This window comes from Zeugodacus cucurbitae, chromosome 3 (assembly GCF_028554725.1).
Source record: "Zeugodacus cucurbitae isolate PBARC_wt_2022May chromosome 3, idZeuCucr1.2, whole genome shotgun sequence".
NCBI classification, from domain to species: domain Eukaryota; kingdom Metazoa; phylum Arthropoda; class Insecta; order Diptera; family Tephritidae; genus Zeugodacus; species Zeugodacus cucurbitae.
Genome location: NC_071668.1, coordinates 11,764,845 through 11,789,018, shown reverse-complemented (window position 1 = coordinate 11,789,018; position 24,174 = coordinate 11,764,845). Strand labels below are relative to the sequence as shown.

The window sequence follows — 24,174 nt, the reverse complement described above, 5'->3', positions numbered from 1 at the left end:
AAATCTGTGAAACATGGTGGATTATCAGCCATGGTATGGGGGTACGGTCCACTTGTGCAAATTGAGTGTAAAATCACTGGCGCATGGACAAAGACATTTTAACAGAACATTTTAATAGGGATTATGCCAATAATTTACCATTAGCCTGGATCTTTCAGCAGAATAGCGACCCGAAGCACTGCTCTAGGGTGGTTAAGGACTGACTTAAGATGAACCATACCATAGCCCGAACTTAATCCCTATTGGGATTATTAAGAAAACAGTTTCGACGGAAAAACCGTTGAAAAAAGCTTCATTGTGGTATGTTATAAATGTCAATTGAGCAACATTACTTTGGATCAATATAACACACTGGTATGTACAAATAAAAAACAGAACTGGAATTTAAGTCTATCAGTTCATCGTTCCATCGTCTGCGGTATTCGCCGTTGTCAATGTTTAAGGGACCATAAATCTTCCGCAAAACCTTCCTCTCGAAAACTTCTAGTGCCGTCTCATCGGATGTTGACATCGTCCACGCTTCTGCACCGTAAAGTAGGACGGGAATGATGAGGGACTTGTAGAGTTTGGTTTTTGTTCGTCGAGAGAGGACTTTACTTTTCAATTGCCTACTTAGTCCATAGTAGCACCTGTTGGCAAGAGTGATTCTGCGTTGGATTTCTAGGCTGACATTGTTATTGCTGTTAATGCTGGTTCCCAGGTAGACGAAATTATCTACAACTTCAAAGATATGACTGTCAACAATGACGTAGGAGCCAAGACGCGAATGCGCTGCCTGTTTGTTTGATGACAGGAGATATTTCGTCTTGTCCTCGTTCACAACCAGACCCATACGCTTCGCTTCTTTATCCAGTCTGGAAAAAGCAGAACTAACGGCGCGGGTGTGAGCACAAGTGTATATTGCCTTCCTAACATCTAAACCTTCTAAAAACCTTTAATGAAACCCACTACTTTTGAAGATCTCTATCAAAAGGAAAGAAAAATTGCAAGTAAAGCCAATGGTCTTCTAATGTGGAGTTAGCAAATATCCCTTAATAAACATTGCTTTTTCGATTTCAAAAGTTCCGAAAATATTGTTATCCATTTAGGTATCCTTTTAGACAAATCGAGAAATAAATTAACAGATCACTGACACATCAAGATTCTTTTCGTGCATATTACCTCGTCTTGGATTGTTTGGACACATAACTTTACAACTAAAAACATCCCTCCGGTGGAGCATCATCAAAATTTCTTCACTATTATCTAACTGATTACAATAGAAATTGTAAAACTGATACATTCCTGATCAAAAGCTGACAATCAGTTCTTTATATGAAACAGGCAGTCGTCTCGAAGCTAAAGTTGAGAAAAATGGTTCAGTATGATTTTAAGTTAAGTCAGTCGACAGAACGTCGGGTAGAGCCAGTTAAACAAAATAATTCTTCATAAGGCTTGGATATCCTGGATACAAAATAATTTTAAGCCACCCCTAAGCATATGATTACGATTCGATGGACACAAAAATAGTAAAATAAATATCGAGGACTATCAAAATACTCAGCAAATATCCATCAAAATCTAAATATTACGATCAAACCGTGCAAACCGTGTGCCACCTCGCGAATACCCGCCACAACTACTAATGATCTTGCGACAGACAACACACTGCATCCAGCTGTTGGCTGAGCCGCGAACGTTATCAGCGAAATTGCTATGGATTTGCATACCGCTTGTGTGGTGGTCGTAAACAAAAAACTAAACTTAAAAATTATTTATTATATTTATCGGAAAAAAAATTATACTTAAAAATGAAAAGACAAAGGCAAAAGACAAAACAATATAGAACAGATAAAGGGTACGCAAGCAAATCTGGAGTGTTGAGGCGGTGGCGACTTACTACTTAAAACGCGTTGAAGGCGTTCGGTAGCATCATTGCGCCATTAGAATCTCAAGTGTCAACAGCCGATCTTCTAAGTTATAATTTATTTAAACTAAAAATCTACCTTATCCCTAAACAACAACAGATAAACAACAACAAATTCGTACAGGATGAAATTCGCGTTAACTCTGTGCTTTGCCGCTTGCTTCATTGCCTCACTGCAGGTCGCGGCTGTGGATCCACTGGAGCTCCCACCAGGCTACTACTATATGGGTTGGTAGTTAGTAGATTTCGTAGGTGATTTCGCTACTTGTAATATATTGTTTTTTTTTTGTTTTTGCAGAATGCGACAAGCCCCAAGAAATCGGTAGTTGCACTGGTCAGCTCCGTCGTTATGCCTATAATGCAGAGAGTCATCGTTGTGAGGAGTTCGCTTATGGCGGTTGCGGTGGTAATAAAAACAATTTCGATAGCTTAGGAGCATGCGAGTTTACATGCATAAAGTTTGTTTAAAGGCACTGCGAACTCAACATTCAAACAAAAATATTGAAATATGTATATAATATTATATTCTAGTAATTCGAGAAAATCGGTTTCATCTTGTTATGAGCTGAGCTTCTGATACTTCACAAAAAAAAAAAATAAATAAAATTGGTTGATAAATATGTTAAAAAATGTGCTTATTTTCTTTAAATCTAAGATTCCATGCAAATAGCAGTGCGAAAGTGTGGTATAACTTTACGTTGTTTGAAATGTCAATATTATCTAAGAATTATCAGTGACGTCTACACGTGCACCGGTTTTTTTCTTTGGGCGAAGTAAACTTTCGTCGTTTCGCCGAATTAACAATTTTTCGCGCATCATCGCCAAATTGATAATACTCAAAAGAAAAAAACCCGATGTTTGAAAAATATTTTGGCAATACTATGTCGATAAATGTATGTGTGTATAGCCTCTAGAACAGTACGTAGAGTTTACTCTGTGCGCAATAACCCAAACATTAACTTGAGCTGATCATACATTACTATGTGTGTAAGTATGTACATATGTATATGAAATGTGCTAATAACTTTTGTCAATGCGAAAGGGCAACAACAACAATGGCTTAATTGTATTTACAACGCTTATAAGCGAGTGCTTTTTATAAATAAGCTTGAAGACACACACACACACTCATGCACATATTGACTTAAAATTTCACATGAACACACCCAAAAAACTTAGTACGAGCACACAAAAAACAAACAAACAAATATACACAAGTACAAAGAGTTTATGTGAGAGCAGATAATGTCTGAGCATCCCATGTTAGTTTCGTGTACTTCATGGTTCGCACATCAACGATATAAATTCAGTTCGAACTGAAGCTTGAAGGCAACAAGTTAAAAATTATTCACGAATTAAAATAAATTGGCTCAGACATCACTTACAATCTTACTAAATCGATATGAAATTCTTCGCTGCAATTTTCGCCATTTTCGCCGTAATCGGTTGCGCTCTGGCGCTTAAGGATCGTAAGTTTACTTAACTAATGGTCAGGCAGTACTCTTGATTCTAAAATTATTTTTTGTATTCCCACAGCCATCTGTGGCCAGGAGCACTCGGCCGATGGCACTGGCCTAATCAAGTGTGCGGCCTATGTACCCTCTTGGACCTTCGATGCCAGCAGTAACAACTGCTTGAGCTTCATTTATGGCGGCTGCGGCGGTAATAACAATCGTTTCCCCTCACAGGAAGCTTGCGAACAGCTATGCAAGGAATAAAGGGGCGAAGAAAAACCTTTGGAAGAATATCTTGCGGTCTGCTAGTGTTGTGATATAATTAAAATTGGAAACTTAAAAATCTTACTTTAATAAAAATATGTGATTGGTAATGAAATATTGATTCTTGCGTCTGTGAACACTGTGTAATTAAATGCATCTCTGACTCACCGTCACCTTAGAGATGCTTTAAAGAGGGGAATATATAAAGGTAATTCAGCTTTGAAAAGAAAAAATGAAAATATATTGGGGAAGTACTGCAAGCAGTGCTCAACAACTTTAGTATTGAAAAACTAAGGAAAAATCAGACTAACTTTAGATAGTTTCGCATTCTTTTAGAGATCATAAGTGCATGCTATTTTGAGATGTTTGAATAACTTTATTATAAAAGACCCGATTCAATCGATTTCTGATATCAATATAACTTTCTTCAATGTTAGTAAACATGATTATATGGCTTCAGAAATATATTCTGTTAATATCCAAAATATTTATTTTCAAGTCAGCTCCCCGATAGACAAAATATTTAGTTTGAATAGCAGAAGACATTGTGAAACGATTTCAACCGTTTTTCTGTCAAATAACATTACGCTACACAGATTTGTTGTCGGCTCTGCTTGATGAAAATAAAAAAAAAATTGATATTTTAATTTGACGGACGCAAATTTGATCGTCTCCACTTATACTTGACGAAAAAAGCTCATTTGATGAGAATAATATGAGAATAAAAATTAAGCAAATAGTAATCGGCAATGAGAAGAGGAAGCAATAGTGATTTATTTTAAAGATTTTATTTTGAAAATTTATCTTTTTTTAATACGCTTTTATGATAATACCTTCACTTGTATGTATGTTTGTTTGTTTGTAACTTTTTTCACTGCAAGAAGGCGATCTAAAGTGTGAGCAACTCAGCAAAAAGATTCGCTAAAAAGTATGCAACATTTTTTGAATTGGTGATTGGCGTTTAGAAATCAAATTTCATAAAAAATTTCCTTCCATAACTCGAACGAAAATTCTATAACTCGAAGTCTCTCTAACTCGAAGTTTTTTTGTGGATTATAGTGATTCGAGTTAGAGAAGTTCCACTGTATTAAGAATTATTTTTAATTTTTTAATTTGATGTGGTTTAAAAGCGTGTTTTTTAGTTTTTTTTTTTAAACTATACACCGGCCTAATATACCTAAACACCTCATAGCAAATAAAAAAGATGCTTGACGTATTTATTTGAACGTTTGCGGGCAAAACACGAGGGAACTCACACATATGCATTGCTTGACGTGATTATTTTATCGGACCTTTAGGGCCAAGGGCCTTTAGTTTCGCATACTTCATGGTTGGCACATCAACTATATAAATTCAGTTCGAAGTGAAGCTTGAAGGCAACAAGTTAAAAATTATTCACGAGTTAAAGTAAATAGCTCTTACAATCTTACTAAATCGAAATGAAATTCTTCGCTGCAATTTTCGGCATTTTCGCCGTAATCGGTTGCGCATTGGCGCTTAAGGATCGTAAGTGGATACTCAACTAGGTGTGAGACAGCACGCTCATTACTAAAATTTAAATTTTTATACCCCTCCACAGCTATCTGTGGACAGGAGCACTCTGCCGATGGCGATGGTTTGAGGAAGTGTGCCGCCTATGCACCCTCTTGGACCTTCGATGCCAGCAGTAACAACTGCTTGAGCTTCATTTATGGCGGCTGCGGCGGTAATGACAATCGTTTCCCCTCACAGGTAGCTTGCGAACACACATGCAAGGAATAACGGGGCAAAGGAAACGTTTGGAAGATTGTGTTGTGATTTAATTAAAATTGGAAACTTAATAATCTTACTTTAATAAAAATATGTGATTGGTAATGAAATATTGATTCATTTATTCTTGCGTCTCTGAACACTTGTAATTGTAATTGATAGAGAGAGCGAGAGAGAGAAGTAGGATTTGTATACGGAACCAAATATAGATTTTCTTGTGCTCTAACAACCGGTTACCCAACATTCACCGTTACTTATATAATGAAGGAAAGATTTTATGCCGTTATAACAACAACACTACGGGTGAACTTAGCTTTCTGGTAAATGCATCTCTGACTCACGGTTACCTTAGAGATGTTTTGAAGAGGGGAATATTTAAAGTTAATTGAGCTTAGAAAAGAAAAAAATTAAAATGTATCGGGAAAGTACTGCAAGCAGAGCTAATCAACTTTAGTATGGAACAAGAAAAAGCGTTAACTTCGGCTGTACCGAAGCTAATATACCCTTCACAGGTGCATTTCTTTTAGTAACTATGTGTTTAAGCAAATCTAAAGACGTAAGAAGAAGTAAGTAAAAAAGTAAAAGATAAGTTTTCCATACAAGCCATTGATTCCGATCGTTCAATTTGTATGGCAGCTATATGATATAGTGGTCTATATGATATAGTATATCGGCAGTTCCGACAAATGAGCAGCTTCTTGAAGAAAAAATAACATCTGCAAAACATTCAAAACGATATCTTAAAAACTGAAGGACTAGTTCGTATATATACAGATAGACAGACGGACGGACAGACAGACGGACATGGCTAAATCGACTCAGTTCAACATACTGATCATTTATATATATACTTTATAGGGCCTCCGATGCTTCCTTCTGGGTGTTACAAACCTCGTGACAAACTTAATATACCCTGTTCAGGGTATAATAAGGAAAGTTAGGCACAGACTAACATAGTCGCACATTATTTTAGAAATCATAAATGCGTGATATTTTGAGACATTTGACGAACTTTTTTATAAAAGACCCGATTAACCCGATTAATATATATTTTTTAATGTTAATATAAATGATTATAGGTCTTCAAATTAAGCTCCCCGACACTACAAAATACAAAAAATACAGACAAAATACACTGTGAACCGATTTCAACCATTTGTGCTGCTAAATGACATTATGTGAAACGAAAAACTATCAAACAATTACTCTAAGCTATCTCATTAACTGTCTGAAGCAGGGGAACTGAAGACAATTAGAGGAACGAAATACATTAAATTGGATAAACGGAGACTTCAGGACGAATAGTCCGATGTTATATATTTTTATGCAATAGTTTATGGTTATAAAATGCTGAATTGATTGAGTTGGGTGACAGATTCAGCCCATAAGTATTAGCCAACCATCAGTGTCATTATAAATATATTTAAATATAGGCCTATCTTTCATGGACGGACAGAAGTATTTACATAGTTATGTATGTATTTTCAATATATGTTTTAAGGGATAATCAGGGTTTTAAAAAAAAAAATATTTTTTTTAGTTTTTGCATTTTCGATTTAAATATTGTTCGAAAATTTGAAATTGATCCGATAATTACTTTTCGAGTTATTCAACAAATAGAAAAGAGCGATCGGGCACTCCAACATGCTAGTGTGACACTTTAAATACGGTTCTCTCAAAACTATGTTGTTGAATTGGTGACAACTGTAACTCGAAAACCGCTCAATAGATTTTTATGAAATTTCTACAGCTTTTAGAATACATAATGATCCTGGGTTTCGGATCCGGCCCAGGACTATCTATTTAGAAAACTACTTTTTTACCCGATTGATTTTAGATGAATCTACAAGGACATATGAAGTCACCCCATGTACTTTTTTTGGAACTTGGTCAACACAAACAGCTATAACAATGGAGATTTCATTTTTTTTTTTCAAATTTTTCGGACTTCAAGTCCAATTTAATTCCAAAAAAAATGTATGAAAATTGTCATTTCTTCGTGTCTCTGACTACTCCTAACCCCTTAAGGGAGGGGACTGGGTTTCAGCGCAAAAAAAAAACACTTTTTTTGTGATTTTTTATCTCAAATTTCGATTAAGCAATTTTATTCATTAAATTTTTCATGCAAAAATATTAAAACATTAGCCCGTGACAGAGCTTCCCCTAGGACGTCTTGAAAAAAAAAACAATTTGCGGTGTTCACTGTAACTCGGCCGGAAATTATCCGAAAATGAAAAACCATAAAAATTTAGTTAAATTTTAAACAAATCTTCCCCCCAACGTTCTCTGATTATTATTATTTTTATTTAAAAATTTTTGGCGGCCATCTAAAGTGTGAACCGTTATTTTCGACTAAAATTTCCGCCATTTTCAGGGTGGGAAACACCCTTAATGTTAAAAAAAAAAATTTACTAAACGTAGGTGGAGGTATTTTATGTGAAGAAAATGTGTATGAAGTTTGAAATGAATCGGTCGAGTAGTTTTCAAATGGCAGTGAACACGGACTTCAAAAAAGTAGTTTTGAGAAAAACGCGTAGCTGTAGCTGTAGCTGTTAGAGTTAGAGCGTTAAAGGCCCCGAGACTAATTAAACAATAACTTCAAGAATATTGCTTAGATCGGATTAAAATTTTGAGGAAATATTCTTGAAATGTTAAACAATAAGATAAAACAAAAAAATTCGATTTTTCGAAAGTGAAAACCCAGACCCCTCCCTTAAGTTATCTGTATCTCATGCTATATAAGTACGATCGGGTTTACTGAGAAAGAAAACACTTCTCAGATGATTTTGAGATTGCGTGACTCTGATAAAAAATATGTGTAATAGCTAAGCTTTTCATAAAAATCCATCAGTTATTCAAAGTTAAAGATTAGAAATCGAGTAAATACTTCAATGATATACAAAAAACATTAAATAATAATGTATTAAAATTTGTAATCAAACTTTTAATCAAAATATTGTTGGGTTAATGTTGACACAAATGTCCAAGATCGATATAAAACGATTTAATCGACCAGTGCTTGACCATAGAGACATCTATTGGAAAACGGCGGTAGCAAAGTTGTAGACCTAATATTAAACATATTTCTCCGTGATTTATAATTAATGAATTTATTCATTTTATTAATAACTCTTAAAATCATTCAGAATAAAACGCCACTTGCACTATATTTCAACTTTTTTCATTGGAATTTATTTTGCCATTTCGAATAATATTATTACTTAAATATAATATATGTATATATATGGGCTTATGTACATATAATATATATGGGACACACATTGTACATATGAGACTCATATGTGCGTGTGGTTATGCCTTTTATTCTGCAATGTCTATGTACGAGTATGTATTTCTATGCTATGTTTGAATATTTATGTAGTTCGAAGGCTGAATTTGCTTACACTTTTCATATTTATTTACCACTTTTGTATTTATTTATTTTTTGTTAAGCTTAAATATTAATATTATATATAATATTTGTATGTTTCACTTATGTGTCTGCTTGCTTATTTACATATGTATGTTGTTGTATATTATTGTTGTTTTTTTGTTTCCAGTGTTATCGCGTTGTTTGAAGCGCTGATAAGCGCTTGAACTCGTCTAAACTGCGCTCTAAATTTCAAGTTTTTGTTTGTTTTTTTTTTTTGTTTTTTTTTTTACTTATTATTATTATTTATTTTTGTCAATTTGTTTATTAGGCAATATTGTTTTTAATTGCTTACTGCTATGCCATAACTTAATAATGTGGTGTCATACTCTTTATTGTTTGTCTAATATTGAATTGTCTTTGTGCAAGCAAATTAGTATGCTAACTCATTGATATTTTTAGTAATCATTAAATATAATATTTATTACTTTTTTTTGTTGTATTTTACAATTTTCTGGGTAAAATTTTGTTTTTCTTCGCTTCTGTTTAAAATTACGTTTTATTACTCACTATTATATATGTATGTATATATATTTTTTGTTTATTATCATATATATTTATGCACGCAAGCATTCAAACTAGACGTTGGTGCAACCGTGCACTTTACTATATGCTAATTATTCATTCTAATATTTACTTAATTATTTTTACTATTTTTTGTAAGTTTTTTTTGCGCCTTTTTCTTCGCTCTACTGTTCCAAAACACTGTGTAATAATAATTCCATTCATTTATATGCGCCTCATCGTTGCTGTTGTGTGAAAATCGTGTTCTAATTGCGAAACAAGTGATTACTTTCCACAGCAAGTTATTGCTGTTTTCAAAGTATGTATTGTGTTTACTATTGACGCCACTTGTTAACACAAAAAGATAACAATAAAAGTAAAAGTATTGTGTTTTATAGTGTTTTTGTGTGTTGTTATTGTTTCATAGACAAAATAAATTCCAATGAAGAAAACAAAAAAAAAAAACAAAAAAAAATTAAAAATTTTAATTTGAAAAGTGTTCTCAGCTGCATTGTCTGCTGGTTTTGTAAGTAAAACGAGAACATGAGTTGTGTGAACAAGCACTTAATGATTGATTTCATTAAAAAATATATATAGAAAAAAGAGAAATATAAAAAAAATCATCGTTTGATATCGAATCGTTTGTGCTCGAATTTTTTCACTGATCTAAAGCCAGTAATCTAACTAAGCCTTCAAATTGAAACTAATGGATTTTTATGAAGCTTCATTACATATTTATAATTTATTGTGCCGGCTACCCTCATGAATTGCTTGTAAAAATTGTTATATTCTCGCAATAAAAGTTGCTATATAAAAGTTCCCCCAAATAGATTCTTTGTATATAAAACTTTACACAAATACTGTATCAGTGGCATCATTTGTGAAAAAAATTGTCGAAATCGGACTATAACTTTTCAATTCCCCGGATATCGAATATGAATAAATCAGTTCTTTAGGGTAATTTTTCACTGAAAATATCGGTAGATCTCTCAGATATCTTAATTTAATTCAGAGGGAATCTTTTTCTTCTAATAATGTATCTCTTTACTAAAAATGGTAAAAATCGGGTCATAACTCTCTAATTATAGGTTTTTTTTAAAAATAAGATGGACTTAATACCTTATAAATGGGTTAATAAGTGAAATATCTTAGCCAAATTAAGTGAGCATATAGTCTTGGATACAGTGTACCTTGGTGGTGAAAATAAGTGAAATCGGTTCAGGAATTACCTCAACCCTCATATACCATATATGATTATTTTCATTATTCTATTGGACTTTATGCCGAATATATGGGTCAAATTGTGTGCTATCTTAATAAAACTATATCGATAAATTGTGAGAGTATAAAATGTTCGATTGCACCCGAACTTAGCCTTTCCTTGCTTATTTAAATATTTGTCATACAACTGAACCCTTCAGAAAAGTGTTGCCTACATTCTGGCGCGAAGATAAAAACGCTCGAGGAACAAGCGAAATAAAAGAATTGTACCGAAATACAAAACCCTGCTGGTAGATAGACTTTGCAATCTTCTCAGTATTTCAATTTATTCAACGCTACATCAGTTCGATCCCAAGCACTAAAATAATACTAACAAGTAAGGAAGGGCTAATTTCGGGTGTAACCGAACATTTTATACTCTCACAATTTATTTATTTAACTTTATTTATAATATATAATACACAATTTAACCCACATATTCGTCATATATATTGTATAAAGTCCATTGAAAGTTGGAAACCCTAATATTAGGTTAGAAGCACCGAGGTGCTCATGTTCGATATATGGGGCCTTGAAAACCTATGGTCCGATTTCGGCGATTTTTAGAATGGGGCTGTCACACTATAAACGTAGTATTTGTGCAAAGTTCTGCATCGATATCTTCACTAGTGCTTACTTTATATATTGTAAAGTAAACGATTCAGATTGTCTTCAAAGTTCTGGTATATAGGAAGTAGGCGTGGTTGTGAAGCGATTTGGCCTATTTTCACAACATATCATTGGGATGTAAGGAAACTATTACAAACCATAGTGCGATCCTTCATACCAAATTTTATTTCCATAGCTTTATTTATGGCTTAGTTATGGCACTTTATGTGTTTTCGGTTTTCGCCATTTTGTGGGCGTGGCAGTGGTCCGATTTTGCTCATTTTTCGAAAGCAACCTTCCTATGGTGCCAAGAAATAAGTGTGCCAAGTTTCATCAAAATATCTTAATTTTTACTCAAGTTACAGCTTGCACAGACGGACGGACGGACAGACATTCGGATTTGAACTCCACTCTTCACCCCGATCACTTTGGTATATATAACCCTATATCTAACTTGTTTACTTTTGGGTGGTACAAACAACCGTTATGTGAACAAAACTCTTTAGCAACATTTGTTGCGAGAGTATAAAAATATTACCAAAAATATGAAATTACTGAGATGAAGAATTACAGAAGAACGGATTGAATATCAAATCAATAAAATGCTTATCAATAATTCTTCAAGAAATTCAAAAAAACGCAGAGCCGCTCTTTTAAGAAATGTGCGGTACTGCAAATGAGTGGTCGCTACAGTATCAAGCTTTTTTCTAAATGGATGATAAATTAGCTTGAACTATTTAAATGAATTAAAGAGTGATGAACCATAGAAGTAAGATTTTCAAAAATTTTGGATAAGATAAACGTAATCCGGAATGTAGCATACATTTAGGAGCGAACAAAATCAGTTTAATGTTTGAAGATGTCATATTTGAGGGATGAAATGAGATATAAATGTTAAAAAATAATATAATAAATAAATAATAAATGCTAAAAAAAATAATAAATCAATTAAATAAAATATTTTTAATGAATGAAAATTATATGTGGCGTCACTGTTTCATTTTCGAAAATTTTAATGTTCCAAAATATTGGATTCCTCGAAATGTACAAATCCTTTCTTTAACAGCAATAGCTTGAAAAAGCTATTTCCAAGCACTGATTACTTGTAATCAATTATTTAGCTGAGGCATAAACAGCAATTAGAGATGATAATAAATCCTTCTTAGAATCCAAAAATCGAAATTTGCTCGACGAACTTATAACTAAATGTGTATTATTAAATATTACATACGATATTAAGACTACTTGTAATTAAGTAACACTAAACTACTGTATTTAAGTGCTACTACTACCTACTAATGTTATTATTGTTATTAGATATATAGTAAATCTAACCTTTGCGCGACAGCTTCCACCAACAGGAATTTACTCATTAATATTAAACTATTGCTTATTATTCTTTTCACTTAATTCTCAAATTTCACTTATTTGCTGCTTTGGGAGCAATTCGGGAGCCGCTGACTATAATTATTCACTTTTCGTGATTGTGATGGCGCCGGCGCTAGCGCCGTTTGGTGTGCACTTGGGTGGCGTGTCCTGGCGATGAAGCGTGGGGGTATGAGTCGGCGTTATCGGGGGCGAGAGTTGTTGTTGCTGCTGCTGTTGTTGTTGCAGATGCAAGGCAGCCGCTTGCGACAATTGTTGTTGCTGTTGTTGCTGCTGCTGCTGGTGATGATGATACGCCGCGTTCTGCGCATCGAGCAACGTCAAACTGGCAATGCTGTGATGATTATTGGCAGCCGCCGCTGCTGCTGCCGCCGCCGCAGATAGGCCATTCATGGTGCTTGCAGTCATATCCTGAGCCGATTCGCTTTTCAGGCGTACACCGTTATTATTGTTATTGTTATTATTGTGATTGTTGTTATTATTGGCGACAGCGGCAGCGGCCGCAGCAGCGTGCGCATTACTCAAAGCGGCGGCTGAATGATGATGGAATGAGAGCGGTGGCAAGTGCAAGCCGGGGAAGGCCAGCCCAGCTGCTGCGGCGGCATGCAGCGATTGCAACAGCGCGGCGGAGTGTTCTTGCGCCTTACGACGCAACTCAGCCACAGAGCTAGAGCGAGCGTCGTGATTGTTGTGCGCTGCCTGGCTAATGACCGAACCGACATTGGGCGGCGAGTCGGGTGAGCTGCTAGCTGATGGCGCAGCCGAAGAAATGGGTACACCGGAAGTGGAGCTGGAAGAGACAGCAGCAGCTGCGGCGGCTGCAGCAGCGGCAGCGGCCACTGAGGAGGCGCTAGGCGGTGGCGGCGGGGGTTTCAGTGAGCAACACGAGCAGAGACCCGGAAACGGTGAGACGCCTGAAAGAGTAAGATCAAGTGAGATGGTTAAATGGAGTTGGAAAAAAGTTACGAAGTGATAAAACATGTAATTTAGTAGAGCATATCTTTCCGTTAAGATTTTAATAAAAAGGAGTTGATATGAGGGTTAGATCAAGGAATTGATCATGATCCATACACATTGATGGCTCAATATGATCTCATAAACGTTAAACTAGAACCCAATATCATATGAAGACAGTTATTAGGGTAAGAATCATCGTGAGATCCTTCCATCAAAGCTCAAATTATTAATATCTAAGTTTTCTACTGTAGAGCTAGATCTGGACAGACCTTTTATAGGTCTTTGAAGATGTTCTACAACTTTTACAAGACAACCGTGGAAGCTACCTTTATGTGTATATGACTCCAACAAGAAGTTTGAAGTTCCTATTTTAAGGGATTGGATTCCAGACTGTCGAGAAGCTAGGAGCAATAGGTCTTATTGAAACCCAGAGAAGTATAATACCACCAACGGTATCCTCGAGGGCAGTAGAATTCTTATGGTAAAGCATTAAGGTTACGGTGCTTTAATATACACTAACAAATCACAGCCAAATTGCTGATTTCCATCTAAAATTCAATTAAGCTAATAGACCGCTCACTACTTTCTTTTCGCTTAACAGATACTTAAGCCTTACTGATGGCTTTTATGAAGTGTCATACGCGAGTGGTAGGGGCTAAATGGTGTCTCGGCATGTCATCGATTGCGGCGGAGCTGATTGACAGCGTAACAGATTGAAATCCAACAGCGCGACTGGAGGACTATCAGATGACGCGACAACACTCCAACCAACATTATGTAATTACGTTACAACAACAGACAGATAAGTTCGATCGCAGGAACCTTTCAAGCAACCCAACAACATGATGCTATTACTTATTGATGCGCCGCGTATTTGATTTATAATACGCGAAGAGAGAATTTACAGGAGCTCGCTATGGAGTGCACAGAGTGTTTTTAGTACGATGTCTGAGTGGTGTTGGTGTTGTGGTGTGGGGGGTTAAGTAAATAAATATTTTATGCAACAATATTTTCCATTCATACGCTCGCACAATAATCGCATTTACCTTTTAGTCCGGGAAAGAGTGGTTGATGTGTAAACTGTGAGCTCAGCGAAGCCAAATGCGGCGGCAGAAAGAGTGGTGGATGCGCAGTGGTGGTGGTGCGTTGTGCGCTAGCACCAGAAGCGACCACGCTGTTGCCGGAGTTATCGTTGAGTACCGGACGAAAGCCGCAATTGCTGAAATGAAAAATAATGAAATTGAAAAGAGAAAAGACAAGATTAAAAATTGTGTACATTTATGATGTGTTATATAAGAGGGAGGGAATGTACCATACATACGAGTATATGTCAAATCAAAAGTGTTGAAAATGTAATTGCTTTCAAGTGTGGAGTTGTTAAAAAGTTTAATTCTTTAATTGATAGATATTCAATTAAGTTAGGCAATTAAGCGTTGTTATGATTGATGAAATTTCAATGATTTGGTAGAAATTAACTCTTCTACTCTCTCTCTCTTTAATCAATTAAATTTAGACTGAAGGGTACTGCTGAAAACCGTAAAACTTTCAATTCGGGTATTAGTAAAAGGAGCTAACGGAAGTCGAGTGTATATGGAGCCAATGGAATTAAGGCAGTAGTCTGCTTTAGAAGCCGAAAAAAAGCGTTCTTTCAACAATTTTTTTTGAAAGGGAAGGAAATGATTGCGGTAAACGGAATTTTAAGACGATAGTGTACTATATTTAAGGCTTAAAAAACAATATTTATTATTAAAAAATATTGAAATTTTTACAAAGTTGTAAGTATTTTTCTGTAGCGCCTGGAGTCTGCACTTGTAAATCGGTGCCGGTGATGGAGGTCATGCGACATCTGAAACTGTCGAACCAATTGTTTTTTTTTTAATTTTATAAGTTTCTTTTCTTTATGAACTAAAAAAAAATACCGAAAAAGTCATAAAATTCCAAATTTTTTCGAAGTTTAAAAAAAATCAATTTTTTAAGAAAAGAAATTTACTTTAAGTTGCAAAACAAGTAGTTTAAATACTACTTTTGTCCAACTTTTTTAGTTCAAATAGAAGATAATTTAATACTGAAGCTAGATCACTTTCGTTTTCGATCGGACATATATTCTTTTTGCTATCGCCGGCACCGTTTTCTAACACTTGTGAAAATGAAAACTCGAGAAAACGCGTTTAAAGTTCTGCCTGAGCATTCGCATCTGCTCGACGCTCAGCCACTAAAACTGCTCTAGCTTCGAAAATATGTCGAATTGGCCTCTGAAATTGTTAACACATATTCTTTGATAGTTTTGGAAGGGATTTAAAACAAAACAAAACTCGATGAAGCCTTTAAAACGGACTACTGCCTTAACCTGGAATATTTGTCTGGGGAGACCTAGTAGTTCTAAGCGGAATAAGGTGAAATATCGTGCGCCTTTCGAATATTCTCTGTGAAAACTATATATTTAACGACAAAATGTAATTTTTTTATCACATGAGAGAAAATCTTGAAAAATCCCATTAGATAAAATATTTAAATTCCGGCCACTTTAATGCAGACTTTCCCCGACTATCTCAGCAGTGTCAAAGCTGAACTGTCTCGGATCTCACACCAACCAGTCATTTGCATGATGCCTCGTCGTTACTTGTGGTCCAACTATCGGTATTTGTTTGGCTTCACAAAGGTTAATCTTTAGCATACTATATGTGTAGAACTTAACCTAATCTAACCTATCATTTAAAACATTTTGGCAAACGTCATTGGACTTTGATGGTCCAGTAAAAGGGTTCGATACAATATTGTAACAGTGGAGGGAATTAAAACATTTTCGAGCGAATTCTTATGACTTAGTGACTTTAAATTTCGCTTTGGAATGGACGACAGACATTTAATATTTCATTAAAAACAACTTATATGATGTTAGGACGAACTCAGGTGTTCCGAAATGACAGGTTACAGACATAATTATATGACAAATGACTAATATTAGACTCCCTCTAAAAACTTTGAACAGCGAAGCCATGAAATTACGTTGTATACGAGGGTTTATTGATCAAAATCATTATTAATGTTTCAGTCCAGGGAACACATTTACAGAATAGGGTTTTCAAGTTCAAAAAACTTTCCAAGAACTCATGCAACCAAGCCAATATTTTTTCTTTTATAAGAAGGAGATACATAAACCATATCTATCAAAGAACCTTAATGGATTTTCGGCATTCGAGAGAAACTCATTTTCTGCGTGGTCTTGATACAGTGATTCTTCAGAAGATGATAATATATTTTGGTTCTATTAAAAGTATGAATTTAGTTCTATCGCCAAGAGAAATACAAATTCTCCAAATTGCTCCACTTTCAAATACTCAGCTCTTACACTTATTTAAATTCTCGATTAAAATGTGATTCATCAATTTATTTGCGTGCGTTCACTTAATTAACACAATTTGGCTTAAATTGAAGAAAAAAAAGTTGGAATTTACATCCTTAAGTACTTAAGAACTTGTAGATCAATGTACAAATATTTATTGTAGCAGATAAAAATATGCAACTGAGCGCCGGCAGCTAATAAAAAAGTTAATTAAACCACCAGAAATTGTGAATAATTTGACTTTTTCGGGAGAAGGGTAAAATTTTGTTATCATTAATTCATATTTCTTCGCCTTCACTCCCGATGCATGCTGCCGACTATCAATTGTCTGTGGAATGTTATACACTATTCAATTAAATTTAAATTACATTAACAATAATAAATACAAAATGTATCGCGTGTTATTGCGCGACGCTCAACGCTCGCTGTTCACAAGCTATGCAATTGAATAGAAAGCGAGCGAGTGGCTTAGAGAAGGGCAAAAAAAAAAAACAGAGTGAATAGTAAACATTTATGATGATAAGTGAATGAATTGGAGGCTGAATCGTCGATATCCATGTCATTTAATTAAACGTTTAAGCATATTATGAACACACACAAACACATTATAGTTGACAGAGCCTACATTCGGGCAGCAACATGATGTCATAGACAACAATGCTCCGTTGCAGCGAATCCATCAGTCTAGCTTTGAATTATTTCATATCTTCCTACAGATGTACGTGTATGTATGTTTAAATGGGTGGTTTGTTTGGCGCAGCTTTGGCTTGGGTGTCGCACGCTCGTCCACTCAACTCGTTTTCACTTAGCTTGTTTTCATATTTGCTTTCGCTGCTTCTTTTTTTCTTTTGTTTGTACGTTTTCCGTGAGTATTGTATAATATTCATAAGCATATAAATTGGAGTAGTAACACACAGTAATAATAATGCAATTATACAAAAAAATTGTTTTAATTGATTTCAATTAAGCGTTAATTGAAAGCGTCAGCCAAATGAATTGAACCCTCAGCATAAAGGCAGACACAGTAGCTGCTGAGTTGGTATGTATACAAATGAACATATATTTGTATGAAAAATACGTTGTTTATGTAATAATATAACGATTTTGATCTGATTGTACGTTTATTCATATACTTAAGTATATAATTTAATACATAATCCATATATTTAATATAAATTTATATTCAAAACAAACAAGTATTATGAGATTTTGGTATTAAATTTACAAAAATCTTAAAAATTTACTTTTCTCATTACCGAAAATAACAACAACATATCCAGAAGTGAATAAACTGTTAGATTACTAACTATTTAGAAAAAAAATTAAACAAATTTACCGTAATTGTTTATGTCAAATACGTAAACCGTGAAATTATTTTTATCAAATTAATCGATCCATAAATAGAGAATTTCATTTAATTATTTGGACATCTATAAAGACGTCTATCAAATAATCGGTCGAAGTAAATACTTATGCTCGACGTTAGCGTTAAGTCTACTTTGGAAAATTGTTATTCAAAGATAACTTTTCCGAAAACTAAACGTGTTAGATATAGGGTTATATATATCAAAGTGATTAGGGTGAAGAGTGGAGTTCAAATCTGGATGTCTGTCCGTCTGTGCAAGCTGTAACTTGAATAAAAATTAAGATATCTTGATGAAACTTGGCACACCTGTTTCTTGGCACCATAGGAAGGTTGCTTTCGAAGATGAGCAAAATTGGACCACTGCCACGCCCACAAAATGGCGAAAACCGAAAACACATAAAGGGCCATAACTAAGCCATAAATAAAGCTATGGAAATAAAATTTCCTACAAAGGAGCGCACTAGGAAGGAGCATATTTGGATGTAATTTTTTTGGAGAAGTGGGCGTTGCCCTGCCCCCTACCAAGTTTTTTGTACAAATCTCATATACTACTGAAGCTATATCAAGGAAACTTTCTATAGTCGTTTCTTTTAGGTACTACCTTGTACAGTCCAAAACTGGAGGAAATAAAATTTTAACCACGCCCACTTCCCATACAAAGGTTATGTTGAAAACCACTAAAAATGCTTTAATTCAGTAAGGGAAAACACCAGAAACCCTAAATTTCATACAAATTGGTATACAAAATTTTAAGTGGGTGTGGCTCCGACCACTTATGGGTCAAACACCATATCTCCAAAACTACTCGACCTATATCAATGAAATTTGGTTTGTAATATTTTCCTTGCATCTCAATGATATTTTGTGACCAAATCGGCCAAATCGGTTCACAACTACGCCTACTTCCTATATACCAGAACTTTGAAGTCGATCTGATTAGTTTACTTTACAATATATATATATATCGCAACAGAACTTTGCATAAATACTGCATTTATAGTGTGGCAGCCCCATTCTAAAAATCGCCGAAATTGGACCATAAATTTTCAAGGCCCCTATAATATTAGGGTATCCAATTTTCAATGGACTTTATACCATATATGTGACGACTATGTGGGTAAAATTGTATATTATATAATATTAATAAAATTAAATAAATAAATTGCGAGAGTATAAAATGTTCCGTCACAACCGAACTTAGCCCTTCCTTAATTGTTTTATCAATATTCGTCCAATAAGCTACACACTGACGTTCCGAAAGTACATGAAAGACCGATAACTCAAATTCGTCAATAGCACTCTAAACAGCTAGACCTTTCCTCCCACCAGGTCAGAATTTGGCCTACTGTTGTGTACTATCCAACTGCTGCGAGAATTAAAACCAATAAACCATCTTTACCAATTATTTTTCGTAAATTGATTCAAAATAATTTAAAAGTTGAACCAAATTTGTACCGTCAACATCGAATAGTCCTGATTTTACTCTTTAGTTTTCCTTCCAATTAGTAAAATTGGTCTATTGGTCTGCTTGATGGGACGTTATTATCATCAAGAAACTTTCGAAACCATGAATAGACTGTAACAATACAATACCAATAAGTGTATAGGTTTCCGGTTTAGAAGCTTTTTAGTCGTTCAAGTCATTTTGGCAATTTCATCCTAAATGTATGCCATTTATTCCAAAATATAAATATCTCACATTTAATTATCGCTTTTTACAAACCAAAGCTCTTTCGAAAACGGCCAGTATTAATATATTTATAGCAAGATATATTCGTTATAACAATCGACGATCCACAAAATATATATAAAAAATGGTTTTGAATTACATAATCCATAATGAAAATGTATAGTAATTACGAGAACTATTAATTAGCATACCCGTATGGAAAATCAAACTTTAATAATTATCATTTGTGATTTGCATACTGTGTGTATCTGCGATACATGTTTAGAAACATTTTGCTCATCAAAAATTCCGCAGAGAAGTCTTAAATATCTTATGAGCCTGAAACGCTCACGAATTTCGCGTGATAATGACGTATAGACAGACAGGCAAACTACAGAAATATTTATGCTAAAAGAGGCGCATACGCAAAGATACCTATACTTCTCAGAATATTTGAAATATCGCCACAAACAGCTTTGAATATTATTGTGCCACATAGAGGTAATAGAAAGGAGAAACTTTGAACCACCTTCAACGCCCATAAATATGCTTATATGCACTAAGTATGTAGGTATGTACACAATTTACGCTAAGTCAAAGCGTCAACTTCTACTCCACTCTACATATACTCATCATACTCAACTTCACTCAACTCAATTTGGCAATTCACAACTTAAGCTCATAAATAATGCCACACTTGCGCACTTCAATAATGAATTAGGCAAATGCTTTAATATTCATCATGCAATTAAAATAAGCCTCGACAACGACGACGCTGCTGCTGCTGCCACTGCGCCTTCTGTGTACGCATTGAACTTTGCCCTCGGTAGACTGCCTCCTCGTGCTTGTGGCTCAAAGTCGCCATATTTTCGGTGAGCATGGCGAAAAGGGAATTCACTTAAGTTTACAGGTGCTTTGTGTTGTTGTTTTTGTACAAGATTGTTGGTATGAGAGTAGCTTGTAACCGCGTGCCAGACCCTTGTTTTGCCTCAAACCCCGGGTGTGGGTCTCATACATAAAATAGCAAATGGCGTCATAACGGCACAAGTTCTTGTAGGTTATGTACCGTAATGTCTAATGCGACAGTTAAGGGGCTTATAACATCAATGTAACCGTGTTATTCAATTAGTGATGAAGGCGGCAGTTCTTAAGCAGAAAGTTTCAGAGAGGAGAATGAGAATGAGAACAAAAATATATGATAAAAATGCCTCACATACGCTTGAGTTCGCAGCTGTTGGGCGCGTCTAAATAACGCCTTTGAAAATTAAAATTATTTTTTTGTTCTGAAATTTGCTTAACTGTATATTATATTATATACTGCGATTGTGTGTTATCAACCGAGAAAAGTTTTGCGGCGTCAGCAGTTAAAGTTAGCACCTTACTCATTCCGCACTTTGTGCAATTGCTTGCACTGTATTGCAATGCAAACAAAGTGTTGATCATGCGATTTTAATTTGCCAGCATTTGCGGAAAGTATTAAATCTGTGTCGCGCTTGAGTTCACACTTAATGAAGGGAAACTTTTTTGTGGGCCACATTCACATGTACATATGTACATTGATATATACGAGTATGTACAACGGAAATGCCTACCATGCAGTGAAACGGAAAGTTTAAGAAAGTTTCGAATTCGGTTACATCATTTTGAGGCGTTGTCAGGGAATTTCCATTATCAAGAGATTTGAATAGTAGAGTGATTAGGTTGAAAAATGAGATATGTGAACTTGATAGGGGCCTTTAAAGACACTAATTGTGTAAAAATATAGATAAAGTCACTCTTCCATATTCTCCTACATTAACCTTAAGAAAATGTCTAGCCGAAATTAATTTATGAAGTCCGTTACATATCTTTGTTATGGAATAGCTATCAGTACATGTAGTTTACAACACTTTCCAATATGCAAACAAATTTAATGAAAATCAATTGAAAAAGTTATGTCGAAGGCAGCAAAGTAGAAGAATTTAGACATTTTCACCTCGACTGCCCAGCTGTTGCTAGACTGAGGCTTAAACAGCTTAGGTGTCATATCTTCGGGAACCGATCGTACAGACTAGAACTATATTAGACTCTTCTATAAATTTGTGATATGCTCAAAGCATGGTACACAGACACCTCATGAGTTTTGTATCACAAAATACTGGGGTTTCAACTGTCCAAGTCACTCGAAAATTTCACTCTAAAGTCAAAGTAGGAGGGAATATTGGTAGAGCTTAGCAAGGAAAAGTAAAAAACGAAGACCTACAAAAAAGAATTATTAGGAAACAGCTCCAAAAACGTGTAGGAGCATTCCTTGTGGTCCAAAATGTTGTATAAACCCTCGAATTTAGATAGTTAATACTTACACGATATTAATGAAATAGAGGACTGAGTTGTACCTTTATTCGAATAAATCAAGCAATAAAATAGTATCATGAAGGAATATATTTGTTATGGTAATCCATTCCAACATGATGTGGTCGAAGTTGCACATATCAAATTGTGTGAACTATTTCACTTTATCAACATCATAGGATGGTTCAAAGATGACTCAATAGTGTGAGGGATCACAGTCCCGGTGGTGACACAATGCGCCTCCCAAAGGCCTAGATGCGTCGATTGACAATCACTTAACCTGACCTAACCTATGGTAATACGTCGATATTTTGTTGGTAAAAAGGTTTCTTAAGTAACTTTAAGCTATGCTTAGGCTTAGCTTTTTATATTTTTTGGAACAAATTGTACTCTGGCTTTGATTTGAAACCACTTTGGACCAGTTTGAGTATGTTTTGAGAACAGTATTATCTGCTTTCGACACACATAAGATGTTTACATACATACGCGAATGCAAAAGTATGAAAACTAATTAAAATGTTGTTGGGCAAAAAGTTTTGCAAGAACCAAAAAGACGACGCATACAAGTACATATGAGTACCGCATGGCGTATGAGTGATGAAAATTGCATTAACACATTTTTCAACGCGATATTGTGTAAACTCGCTGCTTTCGTGGTTTTTTGATTTAAATACGACTTTTGAAGAGATTTAATTATATTTTACTTGAGCGACGATATAATTAACCGATAATAATGTCAGCCTTGAAATCCAACGCAGAATCACTCTTGCCAACAGGTGCTACTATGGACTGAGTAGGCAATTGAAAAGTAAAGTCCTTTCTCGACGAACAAAAACTAAAACTAAAACTACTGAAAAGCTCAATTTAGAATGAACTTTTTGGCCATGACTTTTTCCTTCAATGTTGAAGCCCGTAAAATCATTGTTTACCATCAAAAACTTAAAATGCAGCAATTTTATAGACACATACACCCAACATCTATCAAAAATTAATAAAAAAAATTAGGACAAAAAATAAAAATATGCACACCTTAATAATTTATTCTAATTTGAAAACTTAACCAACAGAAGCTTTTACAACAACTACTCGCTCACTGAACACAGCAGCTTCTAAACACAGACACCCGCACACCCACTTTGTACTACATATAAATATTCAATGCAACAACTTTGATGTTCCCATACGGCAACTCCCACCTCCCCTTGCTTCAGTCTACCTCTAATAACGAATAACGACGCTCGGCAAATGCAAACGAAGCATAACTTAATTTAATATGCAAAAAATTATTAAATTTCTTCAAATTTTCAAAATCCAACAAAAGCACATGAGGGGCAGAGAGAGTGAGTGAGTAAAAAGCAAGCTGGAACAACAACAACAAAAACCACAAAAAAAAAGAAAGTAAAAAGAAAGCAATAGTGGACAGTGGAGTGAAATTGGATTTTCATAAAAGTGCCGCATGAGAGAAAATGCAAGCGGGTAAGGGGTGGTCTACACGAGAAAGGCAGCCAATGCGTTGCTTTTTTGGAATTAACATACTTTTTTCAATTTCACTTTTTGGTTTTTCTTTTTGATTTGTGCTGCCTGCCAATTGAAACCGCGAATGGAAAAATGTAAATTTAATAATTCTCATTTTCATGTTTTTTTTCGGGCGACATGATGCGACCAGACCAAACTCGGTAAACTGAAAGCTGCTTGTGAATCGGTGTTTGCAGTATGTAACTGTGTGTTTGGATTATGGTAACGGTTTTTTTTTTTTTGTGAATATGAATATGGATGCGCGAATGTTTGGCGGTGACGCTTAGTGGTCGCCAAAGCGATTTGTTGTTGGTGACTGGCTTTTGGCCAAAAGCTTTTGGTTGACAGCGAAATTTACCTTAATGCGGTTAGATGGTGTGCAGCGCATTTTGAACGCGATTTTTTTGAAGTTTATTATTTTAGATTTTTTT

The 24,174-nt window shown here is 35.0% G+C and overlaps 4 protein-coding genes across 6 annotated transcripts in view; 3 read left to right on the top strand and 1 right to left on the bottom strand.

The window, feature by feature from the left end:
- LOC105210783 (homeotic protein ocelliless) overlaps window positions 1-24,174 on the bottom strand; it is a 178,009-nt gene that overhangs the window by 56,461 nt on the left and 97,374 nt on the right. For 2 of the 3 annotated variants that reach the window (XR_008470311.1, XR_008470312.1), the window contains exons 7-8: window positions 14,566-14,738; window positions 12,512-13,476 (exon numbers count right to left, since the gene is read on the bottom strand). Coding sequence is in view for 1 of the 3 variants with exons in the window: in XM_011181924.3 (XP_011180226.2) it covers window positions 12,644-13,476; window positions 14,566-14,738 (1,006 nt within the window). In the remaining 2 variants the exon portion in view is untranslated. Of the gene's footprint in view, window positions 1-10,132; window positions 13,477-14,565; window positions 14,739-24,174 lie in introns of those variants that run through there. The other variant, XM_011181924.3, reaches the window with a different exon arrangement.
- On the top strand, window positions 1,904-2,488 carry LOC114803784 (kappaPI-actitoxin-Avd3d-like). Its single transcript, XM_029039388.2, has 2 exons — window positions 1,904-2,134; window positions 2,205-2,488. The coding sequence occupies exons 1-2, from the start codon at window positions 2,032-2,034 to the stop codon at window positions 2,372-2,374; spliced, it is 273 nt and encodes a 90-aa protein (XP_028895221.2). The 5' UTR covers window positions 1,904-2,031; the 3' UTR covers window positions 2,375-2,488.
- LOC105210779 (male accessory gland serine protease inhibitor-like) lies at window positions 3,181-3,739 on the top strand. The gene is made up of 2 exons (XM_011181920.3): window positions 3,181-3,375; window positions 3,443-3,739. Exons 1-2 carry the CDS (start codon window positions 3,309-3,311, stop codon window positions 3,622-3,624), a joined length of 249 nt encoding a protein of 82 aa, XP_011180222.2. The 5' UTR covers window positions 3,181-3,308; the 3' UTR covers window positions 3,625-3,739.
- On the top strand, window positions 4,968-5,487 carry LOC105210778 (male accessory gland serine protease inhibitor-like). The gene is made up of 2 exons (XM_011181919.3): window positions 4,968-5,130; window positions 5,204-5,487. Exons 1-2 carry the CDS (start codon window positions 5,064-5,066, stop codon window positions 5,383-5,385), a joined length of 249 nt encoding a protein of 82 aa, XP_011180221.2. The 5' UTR covers window positions 4,968-5,063; the 3' UTR covers window positions 5,386-5,487.

Excerpts from the sequence above, each read along its gene's own strand:
- LOC114803784 (XM_029039388.2), top strand. The coding sequence starts at position 2,032 with ATGAAATTCGCGTTAACTCTGTGCTTTGCCGCTTGCTTCATTGCCTCA. Across the intron at positions 2,135-2,204 it reads ACCAGGCTACTACTATATGG|AATGCGACAAGCCCCAAGAA; the intron begins GTTGGTAGTTAG and ends TTGTTTTTGCAG.
- LOC105210779 (XM_011181920.3), top strand. The coding sequence starts at position 3,309 with ATGAAATTCTTCGCTGCAATTTTCGCCATTTTCGCCGTAATCGGTTGC. Across the intron at positions 3,376-3,442 it reads CGCTCTGGCGCTTAAGGATC|CCATCTGTGGCCAGGAGCAC; the intron begins GTAAGTTTACTT and ends GTATTCCCACAG.
- LOC105210778 (XM_011181919.3), top strand. The coding sequence starts at position 5,064 with ATGAAATTCTTCGCTGCAATTTTCGGCATTTTCGCCGTAATCGGTTGC. Across the intron at positions 5,131-5,203 it reads CGCATTGGCGCTTAAGGATC|CTATCTGTGGACAGGAGCAC; the intron begins GTAAGTGGATAC and ends ACCCCTCCACAG.